A 23,770-nucleotide genomic window follows, 5' to 3' on the forward strand; every position below is an offset into this window, starting at 1 on the left:
GTCACTTTCACTAATTTGATCCCACAATCTATACATCTAGATCTTGACCTCCAAATGTTGTATCAATTTTGGTGGAAAAAAATGATGCATTATATAATATAAGAGCATTGTCTATAATATGTCAACTTAATGTGTAATATTATCTCAAAGTGCAAGCCAAATTACAGCAGTTAGTGGCAAAAACTTGTCAACTTCTTCAAATTGGGCAATTCATAGGCCTTATTACAAGCAAAATGATGGATAGCAACCAATCTCCAATCCCTATTTACACCTAAATCCCTTTTTCTTGCATTAAAAAAAAAAAAAGTGACATAGCTGCGCTGTTTGCTTGAATGCATGTACTCCTCGAACTATATTTAAATAAGAATGTTGTAAAAAAGCCCGTCTAGGCACCCCTAGATTAAAAAAGAAGAAGGGGAAATAAACCTTCTATGCAATGAGCTAATTAGGCATCTAACTTGGCTGTTATTTATTTTAATTTTGATTATATTGCTTTGTTCATATGTGTTATGGTTAAAGGAGTATTATATATATATATATATATATATATATATATATATATATATATATATATATTATACGTGTATAGAGTATTATGTGCTATTGGACATCTATATTTTAAGGGAGGAATGCTTGTTATACCCAAAACAAACAAAAAAAAAAAAAAAAATCAAGTTCTTTTAGTTGTGCATTTAGGCATGTCTAGGTGGCTTAGGGAAAATTATATTGTGGACCTTCAGTTTTAATATACTTAAGATACATCATTTGTATATTGAATGTTATTTATTATTTAAAGTATACAAAATAATATAATGTACCTTTAGTACTCAAATAATGTACCTTCTGAGCTGCACTTGGCTGAGAAGAGTTAGCGAGAGGGATACATATTAAGGTACCTAGAGTTTGCCGGCCACCTCCATCTTGATCTAAAAAAAATAAAATAATGTACCTTCAAAAACTAAACCTTAGCTTTAATGTGTTAAAAAAAAAAATAATGCACTTAGTTTCGACAAATGTTGATCTTATCCTGGGCGAGAAAAAAAAATGATGACGAAGACCCAGATCTTTGATGAAGCTTTAAGCTCCCTGAAGGAACATAGCTTCATAGTTATGAAACAGTCTGCAGTTCAATTTTTCTATAGCATAGTTAGAAAAGTTGTTTCTATGTCTGACTGTAAGGAATGGTTTACCATTTCATTGATTTATACGTTTTATGTTATGAATTAATGGAATAACTACATTTACCTTCAAAAAAAAATGTATTTTAAGTATATTAAAAAATTCTTATGTCAAAGATCCACCTTACCAGTGGCTTAGGTGCCCATCAAATGCCGGAGGAGCTTCAAGCTATTTTAACAACATTTTTAAATAAAGAACCATCTCAAATAAAATAAAAATAATATTTATTGGAAAATGACAACCTAGATTGGTTTAATTACCTCATTGTAGTTCTTTACTGGCTAGCGATTTAGTGCACAATCTCAGATAGTGGCTACATGCTTTCCTCGTTACCAAAAAAAATAGCGCTTCTACTATAACACCAAGCTAATCGATAGATAAAAGTAGGATTATGTAACGCGTTTGCACTTTGCAAGTATGTGTAGCTCAATTGTCACGGAGATAAAATTTTGTCACAAGAGATCAATGATCGAGTCGAGTCTTACCAGCGACAGTGTGAGAGCAAGCTCTCAAAATGAGGGGCTCCGATCCTTGTGCGTAATGAGCAAAAGAAGGCACACCTCACAACAGAGGAAAGGCATGAAGACAACTATATACGTCCTTAGGAATAAAGATAGATTTCATTGCATAGTTATAAACAAAACTCAAATCACATTTTAGACAAATTGATCAAACTAGAAATTTTGTACTCAGAAACTAGAAATTGAGACGAAAAACTAAAAAATTAAAGAAGAAAGGGCAGAATAGAAAAACAAAACATGCTGATTAACTAAAAATAAATAAAAGTAAAAGAGCTCAGTGTGTGTTTGAGTTTTACTAATAAGAAATAAAAATGTTTATGCTTATAATAAAAAATAGGAATAAGGGTCAAATAGACTACTGTACTGAACTACACACAAAATTACAATTAGGTCATCGAACTCGAAAAGATTGCAATTGGGTCCCTAAACTACACAAACACATGCAATTAAGTCCAAATTGATTTGTTTACCTATTATTGTGCTGACGTGGCGGATAACAATTTTTAAAATAATTTTTTAAATATAATTTTAAATAAAATAATTAAATTAAAAAAAAAAAAAACAGAACTGCCGGAGACGATCTCCGGCAGTCTTCGTCTCCATGGCCGGAAACGAAGACCTTCGTCTCCAGCCATGGAGACGAAGGCTGTCGGAGACGATCCGTCTCCGGCAGTTCATCTGTTTTTTTATTATTTATTTTATTTTTTTATTATTTATTTAAATTATTTAATTATTTTAATTAAAATTATTTAAAATTTTATTTTAAAAATTGGTAACCGCCACGTTATCACAATTGTAGGTAAACAGGTCAAATTGGACTTAATTGCATGTGTTTGTGTAGTTTAGGGACCCAATTGCAATCTTTTCGAATTCGATGGTCTAATTGTAGTTTTGTGTATAGTCAGTGGTTTATTTGACCCTTATTCCTGAAAAAATATAATACTTTTGAAGACAAAATATAATATTTATTGATTTAAAAACAAAAGGTCAAGACTAAGAGATAAATACTAGTGGAAATATGCTAGGCCCTTATCAAGTGACCTACGAGAACTTCCCTTTTGAGTGTCGCGTTCTTTGGAAGGAAACTTCCTATCTTGACTTTTTAATGTCTGAGTCACCGGTCGTCTACTACACCCAAGCTCTTCAAATCTATAGATTACTACCAAACTGCTAGCAAACCAAGACACAATCAAGATAGTATACTCAGATAAATTTCAGCTATGGCTTCTTCTTCATCATTCACGGTCTGGTCGTACTATGGTTTCTTGAGTTTTAGAGAAGAGTGAAAGTTGTGTAAAAGGGTTAATAGAACGATTTTGTTGACGGGGAACAAAAAATGTCATGTCATAATAATACTAGGACCAATGTGAAAGTTCTGATAAATTAAAAAAACTAAAATAGACTGTCATCTATCAATCTAAGACTAAAAAAGAAATTAACTCTTATATCTATATATAATAATTTAATAAATGTAAATTTCATTTTAATTGCATAAACAACACGAACAATAATCATTTTTAAAATTAAATTATTTTGATATTTATATCTATTGGCAGTGATGAGGATATAAAAACATTTTTACTTAAGGATAAATCATGAACACTTTTTTTTTGAACCAATCATGAACACTTAGGTCCCTTTGGAAAGTAGAAAAATGACTTCTGGAAAATGAGTCATTTTTCGGAAAACAGTTTCATTTTCAGTGTTTGGATGTATTATGAAAAACTGTCTTTGTGGCATCACCATCAATGGTTTATTGTGGGTTTTTGGAATGAGTTCTAGTATACATACTCACAAATTCTACTCTCTTATCTGAGGTGGAAAACAAGGATTGATTATTTTCATTATTTGGGTCCACAGGAAAGTATCTACATCAAGAACATGTGAGAGGAGTAAAGGTAGGGAGTATAATAAAATGAGAGTCTACCAAGTATTTTCCATTTGGAATAGTAACGTATGACATGATGGAAAGAGAAAGGAGGAATTAGAAGAATGGGGATCATATGCAAGAGAGGTATTTTGGAACAGTGCAAATATAAGAGAAGGGACAGTTGTTGTGCTCGTTTCGTGCACAGAAGGTTTTTTTCCTCCCATTATTTTCTCTTTTCTAATCACACTTACAAAAACTTTTCAAAAATTACAAAAAAAAAAAAATTTCACTACTAAGGACGCAATTCACCATGCATGTGGGGTGTAGGAAAAAGACAAAAGTTAAAACATGTCACGTGAATGATCCTGTACCATGATTGCTGGAAAATATCATAACGTTTTATACTTTTATGTGGATGGTCCCATTACGTAGAATTATTGGTGTAGTGGGAAATTATTAAGAAGACCAAGTCAATCAAATATATGGTATTGTACACATAGCAATCTTACGTTGGATTGTCTATGAAATTTCCATTGAGTTTGGCAGTGGCCGGAAGGAAATTTCCATTACGGTATCGTCTGTCTACACACGCATTTATCAAGCTCTTTAAATCTATAGAAACTAGCAAATCAAGATAGAAGATATATAGTGTTCTCAATTTCAAATATGGCTTCTTCTTCTTCATCTTCATCTACTACTGCATGGGTGTATGATGTTTTCTTGAGTTTTAGAGGAGAAACACGGAAATCTTTTATTGATCATCTTTATGAAGATTTGCGTCAGGCTGGAGTTAACACCTTTCGAGACGATGAAGAAATTCGAAAAGGTGAGAACATCTCCGATGAACTATTGAAGGCCATCGAGGGGTCCAAGATATCCATCATCGTATTTTCCAAAACTTATGCCCATTCCAGATGGTGTCTTGATGAACTAGTAAAGATTTTAGACTGTAAGAAAAATTTGCAACAGATGGTTCTGCCTATATTCTACAACGTTGATCCTTCCGAGGTTCGTAAACAAACAGGCGAATTTGGTAAGGCATTGGCTCGACATCGACAACGATTTGATGATCAAAAAATTGATGAGTGGAAAGTTGCACTCACTACTGTTGCTGATTTGTCCGGATGGGATTTACAAACCATGACAAACGGGTAAATCCTCTTTTCAATTTTTTTTTTTTTTTTTGGTGATAGTATGATATATTTGTCAGAATTTGGCTCACAAACTCATATTGCCAATAGAAAAAAAAAAAAAAACTCATATTGTCAATAATATTAATTATGTTAGTTTCGCTAATTAATAATTGCGTCCTAGCATCTATACATGCATCTTTACGGATGGATTAATATTTTTGGTAAAACAAGCTAAGAAGAATCTGCACTGTGTATTTCTATTTATTTGTCATAAATATTAACTCCTTTTAGAAATTATAATTATGGATTGATTATAAGAGTTGTTTACCTCAAATTAAACAATATAATGGAACCATGAGAGACTAAATATACATATTTCGTGTTCTGTAATAACGTGTGCTGTATTTAATTTCTTAGTTTTATGTTTTCCACGTATATTTTCTTTAATGATTTAGATTGACATGCATTCATTGGAAAAAATGTGATAGGTATGAATCTAAGTTCATCAAAAAAATTACTGAAGAGGTAATGCGGGAAGTGAATCGTACATACATGAATGTTGCAAAGTATCCCGTTGGAATTGAATCTCGTGTTAGAGATATACTTCATTTATTGCAAACTCAAAAAGCTAATGATATTAAGATGATTGGAATTTTTGGCATGGGTGGTGTGGGAAAAACAACCCTTGCCAAAGCCATTTACAACTTGAGTTTTCAAAAGTTTGAAAGTTGTTGCTTTATCGCAAACATTAGATCACAAGCTTCAGATGGGTACAATGGCTTAGTTCGTCTACAAGAGAAACTTCTTTGCAAAACACTGAATGGAAAGAAACTTGAAATAGATAATGTTGATGAAGGAATAAGTTTGATTAAAGAAAGACTGCGATCAAAAAGTGTTCTTCTTGTTCTTGATGACATAGACGACACTTGTCAACTAGAATCATTAGCAGGACAACGGAATTGGTTTGGTTCAGGGAGCACAATTATAATAACAACTAGAGATGTTCAGTTGTTGAGTGACCTGGAAGCACATGAGAAGTACATGGTAGAAATGTTAAGCCATGATGAATCCTTGCAACTCTTGAGTTGGCATGCTTTTGGTGTTCCTATACCGTTAGAGGAGTATATTGAACTATCCGAAAGGATAGCAAGTTATGCTGGTGGACTTCCACTAGCACTTACAATTATAGGTTCTCATTTGCGTGGCAAATCAGTGCAAGAATGGAGTGATGATGCTGAGAAATTAGAAAGGATACCTCATGATGATGTTCTAAAAATTCTTAAAATAAGTTATGATTCACTTGATGATGACACTCAGAATATCTTTCTTGATATTGCTTGTTTTTTTATTGGGCAAAACAAAAATGACACTTCTATGATATTGGAAGCTTGTGGTTTTTATGCTAAAAGTGGAATAAGAATTTTGATTGAAAGATGCTTGTTGACAACATATGGAGGTGGAGAGTTTGAAAGGCTTCAGATGCATGATTTAGTACGAGATTTGGGAAGAGAAATTGTTCGAAAAGGATCTTCATGTGAGCCGGGCAAACAAAGTAGATTGATTGACCCAAAGGATGTCTTTGATGTTCTTCATGGGAACAAGGTAACACATTTCCTTTGTATTTGAATTACTCTAGTTAATTCATTTGCTTTCTATACTTACCTTTATTAAAATCAAAGATTTCAAAATATCTAAAATCTAAAATATTGTTATATAAATGTTTTATTTTTATAGGGCACAAAAGCAATTGAAGGGATGATTGTAAATTTTAACATGTTAAAGAATGTGCCTTTGAATACTCAAATATTCAAAAAGATGGTAAAGTTACGAATACTCATATTGAATGGTACGTGTCTTAGCGGATCTTTTAAATATTTATCCAATGAGCTCAGGTTGCTTAGATTACACTATTGCCATTTGAGTTGCATACCATCTAATTTTCGCTGTGAGAAACTTGTTGAGTTAGACATGAAAGGTAGCAATATCAAAGAATTCCAATGCAATATGCAGGTTAGTATGTCTAATGTTTCTTTCAACATTGCATATTTCTTAATTAAGAACTTTGACTAGAAAAATAGAAATTGATTAAACCTTTCTCTACTTTTTTTTTTTCACAGCATTTTAGATGCTTGAGGATCTTAAAGTTCGATTATTGTGAACAACTTAAGAAAACACCAAACTTTACTGGGGCACATACTCTTGAAAAAGTATCCTTTAGGTGGTGTTCAAAGTTGGTCAAGGTACACCCATCAATTGGAAGTTTGGAGAGACTTGTTGAGTTAGACATGGAAAAATGTAATATCAAAGAATTCCAATGCAGTATGCAGGTTAGTATGTCTAATGTTTCTTTCAACATTGCATATTTCTTAATTAAAAACTTTGACTAGAACAATATAAATTGATTAAACATTTTTCTACTTTTTTTCAACAGTATTTTATTTTCTTGAGGATCTTAAAGTTTGATTATTGTAAACAACTTAAGAAAACACCAAACTTCACTGGGGCACATACTCTTCAAAAAGTATCCTTTCGGTGTTGTTCAAATTTGGTCGAGATACACCCATCAATTGGAAGTTTGGAGAGACTTGTTGAGTTAGATTTTGAAAGGTGCAAGAAACTCAAGGTTCTTCCAAGTAGCATTTGCAAGTTAAAATCACTTGAAGTTTTAAATTTGAATTCTTGCCTAAAACTGAGGGAGCTTCCAATTGACTTGGGAAAATTAGAGCAACTAAGAGAGTTAAATGCTTTTGAAACTGACATCTCACATATACCATTTTCTTTGGGATGTTTGAGAAATTTAAAGAAACTGTTTCTGCATCAGCACACTGAGAGATCAGGTGATGGTGCTGTTTTTTTTCCACTTTCAGTTGCAAATTCGTGCTCCTTTGAAGTTATTGAGAATTTGAGCTCATTGGTATCTTTATATTTATCAGGAAGAAGTTGTTATCTTCAAAGCTTACCCTTCCGCCTTTGTCATCTTTCAAACTTGAAAGATCTTGGCTTGGAGGATTTCCAAAATCTTAGAGTGCTTGTAGAACTTCCTCCTAGTTTGGTGAAGCTCTTTGTAAACAATTGTGTCTCATTGGTGAAAATAGTAACTGTATCAAACTTGAAGAAACTTAAAGTGTTGAATCTTAAAAACTGTGAAAGTTTGGTTGAGCTTCCAAACATGGAGATTCTTTCATCCTTAGAATGTCTTAACATAAGCAATTGCAATGCTTTGAGTATTCCTGACAAGTATTTGCATGAAGAAGATTTTCCAATTGCTCTTAGGAGTTTGTCCTCCTCGTTGAATGAAATAGATTTAATGGGAAGTTGTTATCTTCAAAGTTTACTATTAAGCCTTTGTCATCAATATTCCAATTTGGAGATACTCTACTTGGACGATCTGCAGAATCTTAGATCACTTCCACAACTTCCTCCTAAATTGAGGATACTCTCTGCAAAGAATTGTGTCTCATTAGAAAAGATAGCAGATCTATCCAACTTGAAAGGACTTTGGTCACTAGATATTCAGAACTGCAAAAGTTTGGTTGAGCTTTCAGGTTTGGAGAGTCTTGAATCCTTTTGTAGTCTTGGGATAGCAAATTGCAGCAGTTTGAGGATTCCTTCGATTGAAAAGTGGTTCAAGGTTAGTTATATCTGTTCCTTCATCTCGATCTGATATTATAATAGAATAGATGGTAATAGTTATGGTATTATTAATTGTTATATGTATTCCATAACGTAGGTACCCTCCAATGGTGATAGTGTCGAGATTATGATTCGAGTGGACGTTGGAGAGCTATCCGCCCTCTATGTTTCTTTAATGGTTTCATTTGAATGGGATGATGTAATTGATCCCAGTGAAATTGATGGTTGTAACGTAATTCGTTTGAGCGTGAGAAGCAAAAGCAGTGGTGCTTGGATTCTGAAGGAACGCAAATATTTTAACATTGAAGCCAGTTGGGATGTAGAATACAAATATTTTAGCATTGAGGTTCCAACGACAATGATGGGAGAAGTATTGGAGGTGTATGTAGAAGTCTACCCTTTCCAGAAGATATATTGTTTAGCTGAAATACATAGAAACAGAGAAGGGGAAGTGCGTTTCTTTCCATCCACAAGGGGATGCATTCCTTCCTATAATAAGGAAATGGAGAGAGGAAGAGGAAAAGGAAGGTGGAGATAGGTAGAGGCGGGCAGAGGCGTTTTCTTCCAATCACAAGGGGATTGATTCCTTGTGTTATGACCCAGCTGGGACAAGATGGACAAAGGAAGAGGAAAAGGAAGGTGCAGATAGACAGAGGCGGCAGATCTATCCGGCAGAGGCGGTTATAATCTTCACCTTTTAATTTGCTGCAAAAAGGCCCGATTATTATTATTATTGTAACTTGTAAGTATATCCCCTTCACACTTCACCACACTTCTTTAACATCTACATCGTTTCTTGTTTATTGAATGCCATTTTAATATTTATTTATTATTTATAATTTATGAATGAACCGACACTGCAGTATTTGAATTATCACATTTTTTTTATATTTTATTTATTTTGATTAAAGCAATTAAGAGTGATTTTTTTGCTCAAAGTTTAGTAATTAGGTTCAAAGAGCTTTTATTTGCTTTTGTGTGTGGACTGTGGACAGGTACAATTTAATTTGATCAAAGCAATTAAGAATGATTTTTATACCATTTGGATGGAGATGGATTCAATGATGGGAGGTGTACGTATAGTATGCACAACAAGTGTATAAGAACAGGATGGCTGGGGGAGTAGGAGAAGACACACAGAACATGTCACATTTGCGAGTTATGTATGTTTTTTCGTTAAGTATTTTTATTGGGTTATGATGTGTAGCTAGTATGTATAGCTTAATGTTATGAAATTGGAGGGTACAAAATGATTTAATTTAGCAATGTTGTGAATACAGGAAGAATCAACAATTAAGAAGATGGTGAGAGTACGTGGATGCAAATTGCAGTGGTTTGAGGTTAAGTGAGTTTAAAAGAATTCAGTTTGAGGTCCAAAGAATAATTGGAGAAGTACTAGAGATGCATGTATGCATTTGGTATTAATTAACTCTTATATGGAATATAATGCCATAATATATAATGCAGGCATGCATGCTGTGAGTGAAGGTGACACTGCATGTCAAGATTTTGCTTTAAGTATGTAAAACATTTGCATTATTCCAACGTTTTCATCAGACGCATGGATTCGTTTATATGTTTTCGATGGACTTTCATTTTGGTCGCTGCAAGCAATGGATCGGAGTTGGTTGGTATCACTCCCAGGAAGCAAAGCCAGTGGTGCCTCGGCAAGTAAATATCATAATATATTTATGCCATTGTAGGTTATTTTATATGTAATTTTACCAAATACATTTTATAATTAGCTAATACTATGTCAAACCAGCTAACTTAATCAGCTAACTCAATAAGATATCAGCTATCCGCTAATTGTTCTATGAAATCCCACAATATATGCAGGCATGTTCTGAATGTGACAGTGTCAAGATTTCGCTTGATGAAGTGATATTGTGCCAACGTTTTCGAGGCATGAATTCATTTATATGATTTCGATGGGTTTTGTTTTGGTGACTGCAATGGAGTTCGTATCGCTACGAGAAGCAAAACCAGTGGTGCCTCAGCTTGGGTTGGAGATGAATGCAGTGTGGAGAAGAACAAGTATGGAAGTGTTGATTTTGAGGTGGCAGTAACGGTGGGGGAAGTAGTGGAGGTGTTTGCAGAATTCCATCCTTTGCATACACTTTTTGTATTTGAAATGCAGAGGAACAGTGATGGACAAGAAGGCCTTCCCTGCAATTTCATCAACCTCAATTACAAGTGGTAGAGCAGCATCATGTTTGGGCTTAGCATATACTATCTCATAGTTTGTTAAATTCTGCACAGACAGGTTCAACTGAAAAGTGTTTGCAATAATCAAACTATTGGTCTTCTCTTACAAGAATCATGTTTCACCCACTCAATTATCTTTTGAGCATTTTTCTTTTCTTTTTTTAATCCATGTGTATTGCAAGGATGACAGAATTTGACATCATCACTCTTTTGGAGTCCATGCTAGTTTCATTATAACAATATTAAAGTATCATTTTAATTCTACTATAATTTCATTTGATAATATACAGTATTGCTTGAGCTCTATTTTTTTATTTCATTTTTTACACAGACTAGTTTAATTATAGTAATATTAAAGTATTATTTTAATTACACTTCAGGTCATTTGACAATATATGTCGTTATTGTATGACTTTGAATTTTAGTTTCCTTAATTTCTATGCACACTAGTTCCATAACTTCCATTATAGCAATAATAAAGTATCATTTTAATTATACAACAGTTTCATTTGATAATAATGTGCTCTGATTTTTAGTTTCGTTTTCTAAACATACTAATTTTATTTTAGTAACACTAAAGTATTATTTTAATTTTATCATGATCTAGATAGCGATATGTGGACCATGTTCCACCGGATAACAACGGTGAAATTATTTCTCAAAAAAAAAAAAACGGTGAAATTATTGTCTAGGTACAACAAGTGGGAAATTATTAAGATTCACAAATCTTACTTTTAGACTTTTAGTACACTCAACGAATCTTTACTTTTAGACTTTTATAGTCGTCTACTATAGTACTATACGCATTTTCCAAGCTCTTTTAATCTATTGAGAGTTGAAACTATCTAGCCAGGCAAGGCTGCTAGCATAAACAAAAACTAACAGAAGCAAAGATAGTGTTGTGATCTCAATTTCACTTCAAGCTACTATGGCTTCTTCTTCATCATCATCGCGTTCTCATTCGAAGTATGCTGTCTTCTTGAGCTTTATGGGCGAGACGCGGAGATCATTCAGCGATCATCTCTACACAAGCTTATGGGAAGCTGGGGTTGCAACCTTTCGGAAAGGCAATGAAATTTCTGATGAGTTGAAGCAGGCCATTGAGGGGTCTGAGATATCCGTTGTTGTATTCTCCAAAAATTATGCCCAATCTAGATGGTGCCTTGACGAGCTGGTGAAAATGGTGGAGTGTAAACAGAAATTGGGACGAAAGATTCTTCCCATATTCTATCATGTAACTCCTTCGGAGGTTCGCAAACAGACAGGCGAGTTTGGCATCGCACTGAATCAACATATAGAGCGATTTGGAGAAGAAATAGTTAATGGGTGGAAAGCTGCACTTACTACAGTTGCTGATTTGTCTGCATGGGATTTAGAAATCATGAAAGACGGGCAATTTTAGATTGTTTTAATTTAATTTTTTATGTGATATATAGTATGTTATATATATTTGTCACAGTCTGCACTGTTAATTATATAGGCAATACTATCATATTATTATATATAGTATATAGTATATTTGCTAATTAAAATTTGGGGGTTTGGTAAATTAGCTGATTGGATTGGTGGGTTTGACTAGTCTATAGCATTAGTTGATTCTAGAGAAGTGTTTGATAAATTAGCTGATAGCTGATTAAATGCAAAATGATTTTTTCAAAAAATTGATCGGAAAAGCTACTTTGAACAACTTTTTAAATTTAAGCATTTTGAAACAAAAAGCTAATTAATTAAATGTTCATATTGATTGTTTAACCAAGTCAAACGGCTAATAATGATCAAATAAATTAAAATTGGCTGATAAATTACCAAACAGGGCCTTTGCCTTCTAGCTATACTAGCATCTATCNTGTTTGGGCTTAGCATATACTATCTCATAGTTTGTTAAATTCTGCACAGACAGGTTCAACTGAAAAGTGTTTGCAATAATCAAACTATTGGTCTTCTCTTACAAGAATCATGTTTCACCCACTCAATTATCTTTTGAGCATTTTTCTTTTCTTTTTTTAATCCATGTGTATTGCAAGGATGACAGAATTTGACATCATCACTCTTTTGGAGTCCATGCTAGTTTCATTATAACAATATTAAAGTATCATTTTAATTCTACTATAATTTCATTTGATAATATACAGTATTGCTTGAGCTCTATTTTTTTATTTCATTTTTTACACAGACTAGTTTAATTATAGTAATATTAAAGTATTATTTTAATTACACTTCAGGTCATTTGACAATATATGTCGTTATTGTATGACTTTGAATTTTAGTTTCCTTAATTTCTATGCACACTAGTTCCATAACTTCCATTATAGCAATAATAAAGTATCATTTTAATTATACAACAGTTTCATTTGATAATAATGTGCTCTGATTTTTAGTTTCGTTTTCTAAACATACTAATTTTATTTTAGTAACACTAAAGTATTATTTTAATTTTATCATGATCTAGATAGCGATATGTGGACCATGTTCCACCGGATAACAACGGTGAAATTATTTCTCAAAAAAAAAAAAACGGTGAAATTATTGTCTAGGTACAACAAGTGGGAAATTATTAAGATTCACAAATCTTACTTTTAGACTTTTAGTACACTCAACGAATCTTTACTTTTAGACTTTTATAGTCGTCTACTATAGTACTATACGCATTTTCCAAGCTCTTTTAATCTATTGAGAGTTGAAACTATCTAGCCAGGCAAGGCTGCTAGCATAAACAAAAACTAACAGAAGCAAAGATAGTGTTGTGATCTCAATTTCACTTCAAGCTACTATGGCTTCTTCTTCATCATCATCGCGTTCTCATTCGAAGTATGCTGTCTTCTTGAGCTTTATGGGCGAGACGCGGAGATCATTCAGCGATCATCTCTACACAAGCTTATGGGAAGCTGGGGTTGCAANCGCGTTCTCATTCGAAGTATGCTGTCTTCTTGAGCTTTATGGGCGAGACGCGGAGATCATTCAGCGATCATCTCTACACAAGCTTATGGGAAGCTGGGGTTGCAACCTTTCGGAAAGGCAATGAAATTTCTGATGAGTTGAAGCAGGCCATTGAGGGGTCTGAGATATCCGTTGTTGTATTCTCCAAAAATTATGCCCAATCTAGATGGTGCCTTGACGAGCTGGTGAAAATGGTGGAGTGTAAACAGAAATTGGGACGAAAGATTCTTCCCATATTCTATCATGTAACTCCTTCGGAGGTTCGCAAACAGACAGGCGAGTTTGGCATCGCACTGAATCAACATATAGAGCGATTTGGAGAAGAAATAGTTAATGGGTGGAAAGCTGCACTTACTACAGTTGCTGATTTGTCTGCATGGGATTTAGAAATCATGAAAGACGGGCAATTTTAGATTGTTTTAATTTAATTTTTTATGTGATATATAGTATGTTATATATATTTGTCACAGTCTGCACTGTTAATTATATAGGCAATACTATCATATTATTATATATAGTATATAGTATATTTGCTAATTAAAATTTGGGGGTTTGGTAAATTAGCTGATTGGATTGGTGGGTTTGACTAGTCTATAGCATTAGTTGATTCTAGAGAAGTGTTTGATAAATTAGCTGATAGCTGATTAAATGCAAAATGATTTTTTCAAAAAATTGATCGGAAAAGCTACTTTGAACAACTTTTTAAATTTAAGCATTTTGAAACAAAAAGCTAATTAATTAAATGTTCATATTGATTGTTTAACCAAGTCAAACGGCTAATAATGATCAAATAAATTAAAATTGGCTGATAAATTACCAAACAGGGCCTTTGCCTTCTAGCTATACTAGCATCTATCTATAATCTATATATACCTCATGAATTCGTATTTGTAGATGGTTAAACCAAGAAGAATCTACCTCGTGTTCAATTTGGTTTCTTAAACTTGTGTTTTTTTTTTTCTCGTGTTCAATTTGGTTTCTTAAACTTGTGTTTTTTTTTTTTTCTTAACTTTTCTATTTTAGATTGAGTGGTTGATATTTATTTAATAAATTTAAATGTAATCAGGTATGAGTCAGGGTTCATCAAAAGATTGAGCTTTATGGGCGAGACGCGGAGATCATTCAGCGATCATCTCTACACAAGCTTATGGGAAGCTGGGGTTGCAACCTTTCGGAAAGGCAATGAAATTTCTGATGAGTTGAAGCAGCCATTGAGGGGTCTGAGATATCCGTTGTTGTATTCTCCAAAAATTATGCCCAATCTAGATGGTGCCTTGACGAGCTGGTGAAAATGGTGGAGTGTAAACAGAAATTGGGACGAAAGATTCTTCCCATATTCTATCATGTAACTCCTTCGGAGGTTCGCAAACAGACAGGCGAGTTTGGGCATCGCACTGAATCAACATATAGAGCGATTTGGAGAAGAAATAGTTAATGGGTGGAAAGCTGCACTTACTACAGTTGCTGATTTGTCTGCATGGGATTTAGAAATCATGAAAGACGGGCAATTTTAGATTGTTTTAATTTAATTTTTTATGTGATATATAGTATGTTATATATATTTGTCACAGTCTGCACTGTTAATTATATAGGCAATACTATCATATTATTATATATAGTATATAGTATATTTGCTAATTAAAATTTGGGGGTTTGGTAAATTAGCTGATTGGATTGGTGGGTTTGACTAGTCTATAGCATTAGTTGATTCTAGAGAAGTGTTTGATAAATTAGCTGATAGCTGATTAAATGCAAAATGATTTTTTCAAAAAATTGATCGGAAAAGCTACTTTGAACAACTTTTTAAATTTAAGCATTTTGAAACAAAAAGCTAATTAATTAAATGTTCATATTGATTGTTTAACCAAGTCAAACGGCTAATAATGATCAAATAAATTAAAATTGGCTGATAAATTACCAAACAGGGCCTTTGCCTTCTAGCTATACTAGCATCTATCTATAATCTATATATACTCATGAATTCGTATTTGTAGATGGTTAAACCAAGAAGAATCTACNTTTTTTTTTTTCTTAACTTTTCTATTTTAGATTGAGTGGTTGATATTTATTTAATAAATTTAAATGTAATCAGGTATGAGTCAGGGTTCATCAAAAGAATTACTGAATGTGTACTAAGGGAATTGAATCATGCATACATGAATGTTGCAAGGTATCAGGTCGGAATTGATTCTCGTGTGAAACATATAGAGAATTTATTGCAAAGTCAAACAAATGATGGTGTGAAGATGATTGGAATTTTTGGCACGGGTGGTGTTGGGAAAACAACCCTTGCTAAAGCTGTATACAACAGGAATTTTCTAAGGTTTGAAGGGAGTGGTTTTATCGCAAACATTAGATCTGAAGTTTCTGGGGGACGACATGATGATTTGGCTCGTTTACAAGAGAAACTTGTTTGCAAAACGCTCAAGAGAAAAATACATGAAATAGATAATGTTGATAGCGGAATATCTTTAATTAAAAGAATACTGCCATCAAAAAAGGTTCTTATTGTTCTTGATGACATAGACCATAGAAATCAACTAAACTCATTAGCAGGACAACGAGATTGGTTTGGTTCAGGTAGCATAATTATCATAACAACTAGAGATGTTCAGTTGTTGAGTAACCTTAGAGCACACGAAAAGTACGAGGCCAACATGTTAAGCTTTAATGAATCTTTTCAACTCTTGAGTTGGCATGCTTTTCTCGTGTTCAATTTGGTTTCTTAAACTTGTGTTTTTTTTTTTCTTAACTTTTCTATTTTAGATTGAGTGGTTGATATTTATTTAATAAATTTAAATGTAATCAGGTATGAGTCAGGGTTCATCAAAAGAATTACTGAATGTGTACTAAGGGAATTGAATCATGCATACATGAATGTTGCAAGGTATCAGGTCGGAATTGATTCTCGTGTTGAGCTTTATGGGCGAGACGCGGAGATCATTCAGCGATCATCTCTACACAAGCTTATGGGAAGCTGGGTTGCAACCTTTCGGAAAGGCAATGAAATTTCTGATGAGTTGAAGCAGCCATTGAGGGGTCTGAGATATCCGTTGTTGTATTCTCCAAAAATTATGCCCAATCTAGATGGTGCCTTGACGAGCTGGTGAAAATGGTGGAGTGTAAACAGAAATTGGGACGAAAGATTCTTCCCATATTCTATCATGTAACTCCTTCGGAGGTTCGCAAACAGACAGGCGAGTTTGGGCATCGCACTGAATCAACATATAGAGCGATTTGGAGAAGAAATAGTTAATGGGTGGAAAGCTGCACTTACTACAGTTGCTGATTTGTCTGCATGGGATTTAGAAATCATGAAAGACGGGCAATTTTAGATTGTTTTAATTTAATTTTTTATGTGATATATAGTATGTTATATATATTTGTCACAGTCTGCACTGTTAATTATATAGGCAATACTATCATATTATTATATATAGTATATAGTATATTTGCTAATTAAAATTTGGGGGTTTGGTAAATTAGCTGATTGGATTGGTGGGTTTGACTAGTCTATAGCATTAGTTGATTCTAGAGAAGTGTTTGATAAATTAGCTGATAGCTGATTAAATGCAAAATGATTTTTTCAAAAAATTGATCGGAAAAGCTACTTTGAACAACTTTTTAAATTTAAGCATTTTGAAACAAAAAGCTAATTAATTAAATGTTCATATTGATTGTTTAACCAAGTCAAACGGCTAATAATGATCAAATAAATTAAAATTGGCTGATAAATTACCAAACAGGGCCTTTGCCTTCTAGCTATACTAGCATCTATCTATAATCTATATATACTCATGAATTCGTATTTGTAGATGGTTAAACCAAGAAGAATCTACCTCGTGTTCAATTTGGTTTCTTAAACTTGTGTTTTTTTTTTTCTTAACTTTTCTATTTTAGATTGAGTGGTTGATATTTATTTAATTAAATTTAAATGTAATCAGGTATGAGTCAGGGTTCATCAAAAGAATTACTGAATGTGTACTAAGGGAATTGAATCATGCCATACATGAATGTTGCAAGGTATCAGGTCGGAATTGATTCTCGTGTGAAACATATAGAGAATTTATTGCAAAGTCAAACAAATGATGGTGTGAAGATGATTGGAATTTTTGGCACGGGTGGTGTTGGGAAAACAACCTTGCTAAAGCTGTATACAACAGGAATTTTCTAAGGTTTGAAGGGAGTGGTTTTATCGCAAACATTAGATCTGAAGTTTCTGGGGGACGACATGATGATTTGGCTCGTTTACAAGAGAAACTTGTTTGCAAAACGCTCAAGAGAAAAATACATGAAATAGATAATGTTGATAGCGGAATATCTTTAATTAAAAGAATACTGCCATCAAAAAAGGTTCTTATTGTTCTTGATGACATAGACCATAGAAATCAACTAAACTCATTAGCAGGACAACGAGATTGGTTTGGTTCAGGCAGCATAATTATCATAACAACTAGAGATGTTCAGTTGTTGAGTAACCTTAGAGCACACGAAAAGTACGAGGCCAACATGTTAAGCTTTAATGAATCTTTTCAACTCTTGAGTTGGCATGCTTTTGATGTCCCTGTACCATTAAAGGAGTATAGTGAACTATCTAAAATGATAGCAAGCTATACTAAAGGGCTTCCATTAGCCCTTGAAGTCATAGGTTCTCATTTACATGGAAAATCAGTGCAGGGATGCGGGCACTATGCTGAGAAATTAAAAAAGATACCTCATGGCAATGTTAAAAAATTTTTAAAATAAGCTATGATGCACTTGATGATGATGATACTCAGAACATCTTTCTTGATATTGCTTGTTTTTTCATTTGGGATGTACAAAAAACACTATTAAGATATTGGAAGCTTGTAATTTTTTCCCTGGAAGTGGAATCGAAACTTTGACAAGAGATGCTTGTTAACAATAAATAAATCTGGAAAATTTGAAATGCATGATTTAGTTCGTGATATGGGTAGAGAAATTGTTCGAATGGAATCCCCACAGAGCCTGGCAAACGCAGTAGATTGGTGGATCCAAAGGATATCATTGATGTTCTTCAGGGAAAGAAGGTATAACATTTCCTTTCTACTTAATTGAGTTATATATTCTAGTTTATTCATTTGCTTGTAGTATTTAATTAGTTTCATTAAAATATGATGATTTTTATAATGTCTAACATATTTCTATATAAAATGTTTTTTTTTTTCTTAATTAGGGCACTGATGCAATTCAAGGGATGATTTTAAATTCTAGGATGTTAAAGGATGAGCCTTTCAGTACCGAAGCATTCGAAGGGATGAAAANGCATCTATCTATAATCTATATATACCTCATGAATTCGTATTTGTAGATGGTTAAACCAAGAAGAATCTACCTCGTGTTCAATTTGGTTTCTTAAACTTGTGTTTTTTTTTTTCTTAACTTTTCTATTTTAGATTGAGTGGTTGATATTTATTTAATAAATTTAAATGTAATCAGGTATGAGTCAGGGTTCATCAAAAGAATTACTGAATGTGTACTAAGGGAATTGAATCATGCATACATGAATGTTGCAAGGTATCAGGTCGGAATTGATTCTCGTGTGAAACATATAGAGAATTTATTGCAAAGTCAAACAAATGATGGTGTGAAGATGATTGGAATTTTTGGCACGGGTGGTGTTGGGAAAACAACCCTTGCTAAAGCTGTATACAACAGGAATTTTCTAAGGTTTGAAGGGAGTGGTTTTATCGCAAACATTAGATCTGAAGTTTCTGGGGGACGACATGATGATTTGGCTCGTTTACAAGAGAAACTTGTTTGCAAAACGCTCAAGAGAAAAATACATGAAATAGATAATGTTGATAGCGGAATATCTTTAATTAAAAGAATACTGCCATCAAAAAAGGTTCTTATTGTTCTTGATGACATAGACCATAGAAATCAACTAAACTCATTAGCAGGACAACGAGATTGGTTTGGTTCAGGTAGCATAATTATCATAACAACTAGAGATGTTCAGTTGTTGAGTAACCTTAGAGCACACGAAAAGTACGAGGCCAACATGTTAAGCTTTAATGAATCTTTTCAACTCTTGAGTTGGCATGCTTTTAAATTTAAATGTAATCAGGTATGAGTCAGGGTTCATCAAAAGAATTACTGAATGTGTACTAAGGGAATTGAATCATGCATACATGAATGTTGCAAGGTATCAGGTCGGAATTGATTCTCGTGTGAAACATATAGAGAATTTATTGCAAAGTCAAACAAATGATGGTGTGAAGATGATTGGAATTTTTGGCACGGGTGGTGTTGGGAAAACAACCCTTGCTAAAGCTGTATACAACAGGAATTTTCTAAGGTTTGAAGGGAGTGGTTTTATCGCAAACATTAGATCTGAAGTTTCTGGGGGACGACATGATGATTTGGCTCGTTTACAAGAGAAACTTGTTTGCAAAACGCTCAAGAGAAAAATACATGAAATAGATAATGTTGATAGCGGAATATCTTTAATTAAAAGAATACTGCCATCAAAAAAGGTTCTTATTGTTCTTGATGACATAGACCATAGAAATCAACTAAACTCATTAGCAGGACAACGAGATTGGTTTGGTTCAGGTAGCATAATTATCATAACAACTAGAGATGTTCAGTTGTTGAGTAACCTTAGAGCACACGAAAAGTACGAGGCCAACATGTTAAGCTTTAATGAATCTTTTCAACTCTTGAGTTGGCATGCTTTTGATGTCCCTGTACCATTAAAGGAGTATAATGAACTATCTAAAATGATAGCAAGCTATACTAAAGGGCTTCCATTAGCCCTTGAAGTCATAGGTTCTCATTTACATGGAAAATCAGTGCAGGGATGCGGGCACTATGCTGAGAAATTAAAAAAGATACCTCATGGCAATGTTTAAAAGATTTTTAAAATAAGCTATGATGCACTTGATGATGATGATACTCAGAACATCTTTCTTGATATTGCTTGTTTTTTCATTGGGCATTACACAAAAAACACTATTAAGATATTGGAAGCTTGTAATTTTTTTCCTGGAAGTGGAATCGAAACTTTGACAGAGAGATGCTTGTTAACAATAAATAAATCTGGAAAATTTGAAATGCATGATTTAGTTCGTGATATGGGTAGAGAAATTGTTCGAATGGAATCCCCACGAGAGCCTGGCAAACGCAGTAGATTGGTGGATCCAAAGGATATCATTGATGTTCTTCAGGGAAAGAAGGTATAACATTTCCTTTCTACTTAATTGAGTTATATATTCTAGTTTATTCATTTGCTTGTAGTATTTAATTAGTTTCATTAAAATATGATGATTTTATAATGTCTAACATATTTCTATATAAAATGTTTTTTTTTTCTTAATTAGGGCACTGATGCAATTCAAGGGATGATTTTAAATTCTAGGATGTTAAAGGATGAGCCTTTCAGTACCGAAGCATTCGAAGGGATGAAAAATTTACGGATACTCATATTGGATGGTGTGCGTCTTAGTGGATCTCTTGAATATTTGTCCCATGAACTTAGAATGCTTTGGTTATGTAATTGCCATTTCAGTTGCTTACAATGGCCATCTGATTCCTTCTTTGGGAAACTTGGGAACCTTGTTGAGTTAAACATGTCTCGTAGCAAAATCAAAGAATTTCAGCCAGATATGAAGGTTAGTATGCCTAATGCTTATTTAATTTTAACATTACATATTTTCTTAGAGCTTTGAATTTTTTTTTTTTAAAATAGAAATTGATTATAACTCTCCTTTATTTAAACAGCATTTGACATGCTTGAAGATCTTAAAACTTGATGGTTGTGAAGTTGAGAAAACGCCAGACTTCACTGGAGCACATAGTCTTGAGAAAGTCTCCTTTCGTAGTTGTTCAAAATTGGTCGAGGTGTACGTGTCAATTGGAAGTTTGAAGAGACTTGTTGAGTTAGATTTCTACTCTTGCAGTGAACTAATGGAGCTTCCAAGTAGCATTTGTGGGTTAACATCACTTGAGGTTTTAAATTTATTTTCTTGCATGAAATTGAAGGAGCTTCCAAGTAGCATTTGTGGGTTAACATCACTAGAGGTTTTAAATTTAGGTTCTTGCATGAAATTGAAGGAGCTTCCAGCTAAGTTGGGAGATTTAGGGAAACTAAGAGAGTTAAATGTTAGGGCAACTGCCATCACAAATATGCCCTTTTCTTTGGGATGTTTGAGAAATCTAAAGAACCTGGACTTGAGTTCACTACGATCAACAAGAACTACTCGTGGTAGTGCTGGTTTACTTCCACCTTCTGTTGCGGAATTATGCTCGTTGGAAAGACTGAGTACTCATAGCTGTTGGGAAAAATCCCACTTCCTGTGACAATCAAAATCACAGACCCGACACGGTACACAAATACGAGATAATACACAATAGCCCAAAAATAAATATGAACACAAGGAACACAAGATTTACGTGGAAAACCCCAAAACCGCGGGGAAAAACCACGAGCCACCAACAACAAAATATTCCACTATATCACAAATCTTGGGTACAAAGTTTCAGGCTACCACACGAGCCAAACATCTACAAATCATCAAATACAACAACTCCTAGGCCAAATACATTCTTATAATATTCACAGGCTAAAAGGAATAATATCTCGTACTCAAAATATTCAATTTCCAAGACTAGGATAAAAATGAATAGAAATATTACGAGATTATCCAAAGAGATGCCTGGAATAAATAAGCTGACCTCTGTAAATATTTGATGAAGAAAATACCCAAGAGCTAGGCAAACCCACGACAAAATAGCACGGCAAAACTACACCAAAGATGAAGGAGAAAATAGTTTGTTCCTTCTGTTGATGAACCGCCGAACGCCAAAAGAAGAGGAAGAAGAAAGATGAGTTTTTCTTCCTCTGCTGAACTGCCGAACTCACTGCCTCTCTGTGTTTCTCTCTACTGGCCGAAAAAAAAAGAAAAGAGAGAAGAATGGGAATGATATTTTTACACTTGCTGCTGCCCACTACTGCCGAAAAACAACAACAAAAACAAAATGGGAATAATTGGAGAATGGAGCTACAGTGAAAGTTGCAGTCCACATGCGCATGATGTCTCCACTTGCTGCAAAGTCATGCTCCTTTTTCCTTCCACTACATTGTGTTTTTGTTTTATTTATTTTATTTTATTCCATTCACATAGGAGGGACCCAACAATAGCAACAACCTGTATGAAAGAGATCTTCCAATTGGTCTTGGGAGTTTGACCTCATTGACAAATTTACATTTATCAGGATGTTTCTATATTCAAGATTTACCATTCAGCCTTTGTGATCTTTCTAACTTGAAAAATCTCAACTTGGATGACTGGCAAAATCTAAGAGTACTTAAAGATCTTCCTCCTACTTTGGAGTCTCTCTCTGCAGGAAATTGTGTGTCATTAGAGAAAATAGCAGATATATCAACTTTGCAAAGACTCCAAAAATTGAATATTCCCAACTGCAAGAACTTGGCTCCGATTCCAGGCCTAGAGACTCTTGAAAACTTACAGTTGCTTGAGATAAGAAATTGCAGTCGTTTGACTCCTGTTGAAAACTGGTTCCAGGTTAGTTAGTTAGTTATGTTTCCCTGAGATGAGAACTATCAGTTTGTGTTTTTGTAGCAGCTATATATATATAAATTAGATTATTGTTATTGTTTAAGTATTAATTGTCATATTGTAATCCATATATAATAATGTAGGCACGTTCTGAAGGTGGTNGGGCAGAGGCCTAGCAGACCAAGTGAAGTTAAGTCCAGCATCCTGACTGCTACAAGCAATAGACGTGGCTAGGGCATTTGGCATGGTGGTAAGCGGTTTGATCCTAAAAATTGTGGAGTTGTAAGTATATATATACATATTTTTTAAAGTTGGTAATAATATTATAAATTTATTGATGATTGATCAGATATTTTCTAATATATGTATCTTTTGATTTCATGTATTTTCTAATATTCCAGAAGAGAGGAAAAATCAAAAGGGGTGGGAGTTGTTATTGACCTCTTCTAGTTAATCGCAAGAGTTGCTCTTTTCTGGATAAATCAAACTAGGAAAACCATGTGTGACGGACTGGCTCAAGCTTGAAAAGACAAGGAAAAGGTTGTATTTTCCCAACTGCAAAAGGTTGGCTGAGCTTCCAGGTCTACAGAGTCTGGAATCCTTACAAATTGCAGTGATTTGGGGAATTCCCTCTGATCAGATTGAAAAGTGGTTGCAGGTTAGTTTATGAACCACTGATCTCCATCACTTTCTGTCTCTCTCTCTCTGATGATTTGGTGTATTGAGAAGGTGACAGTGTCAAGA

General features: G+C 33.8%; 2 protein-coding genes and 1 long non-coding RNA gene across 12 annotated transcripts; all 3 read left to right on the plus strand.

Moving 5' to 3' along the window:
• The first annotated feature begins 4,087 nt into the window (after window positions 1-4,087).
• Window positions 4,088-10,808, plus strand: LOC116025173 (TMV resistance protein N-like). 10 transcript variants are annotated; one of them, XM_031266294.1, is made up of 10 exons: window positions 4,088-4,721; window positions 5,192-6,305; window positions 6,438-6,713; window positions 6,821-7,030; window positions 7,135-8,334; window positions 8,434-9,078; window positions 9,332-9,499; window positions 9,617-9,728; window positions 9,804-10,035; window positions 10,176-10,808. In XM_031266294.1, exons 1-6 carry the CDS (start codon window positions 4,237-4,239, stop codon window positions 8,872-8,874), a joined length of 3,726 nt encoding a protein of 1,241 aa, XP_031122154.1. In that variant the 5' UTR covers window positions 4,088-4,236; the 3' UTR covers window positions 8,875-9,078; window positions 9,332-9,499; window positions 9,617-9,728; window positions 9,804-10,035; window positions 10,176-10,808. The 10 variants fall into 10 exon arrangements, with proteins under 10 accessions (XP_031122154.1, XP_031122157.1, XP_031122153.1 ...); XM_031266297.1 differs by having other exon boundaries at window positions 9,617-9,707; XM_031266293.1 differs by having other exon boundaries at window positions 9,617-9,681.
• Window positions 10,809-11,388: 580 nt separating this feature from the next.
• LOC116025185 (disease resistance protein RLM3-like) lies at window positions 11,389-14,070 on the plus strand. The gene is made up of 2 exons (XM_031266329.1): window positions 11,389-11,549; window positions 13,498-14,070. Exons 1-2 carry the CDS (start codon window positions 11,473-11,475, stop codon window positions 13,892-13,894), a joined length of 474 nt encoding a protein of 157 aa, XP_031122189.1. The 5' UTR covers window positions 11,389-11,472; the 3' UTR covers window positions 13,895-14,070.
• Window positions 14,071-23,193: 9,123 nt separating this feature from the next.
• On the plus strand, window positions 23,194-23,486 carry LOC116025193. The gene is made up of 2 exons (XR_004099612.1): window positions 23,194-23,276; window positions 23,428-23,486. It is a non-coding gene; the product is annotated as an uncharacterized LOC116025193 (long non-coding RNA).
• The last annotated feature ends 284 nt before the right edge of the window (window positions 23,487-23,770 follow it).

Source organism: Ipomoea triloba, chromosome 7, assembly GCF_003576645.1.
Source record: "Ipomoea triloba cultivar NCNSP0323 chromosome 7, ASM357664v1".
In the NCBI taxonomy this organism is placed as follows: domain Eukaryota; kingdom Viridiplantae; phylum Streptophyta; class Magnoliopsida; order Solanales; family Convolvulaceae; genus Ipomoea; species Ipomoea triloba.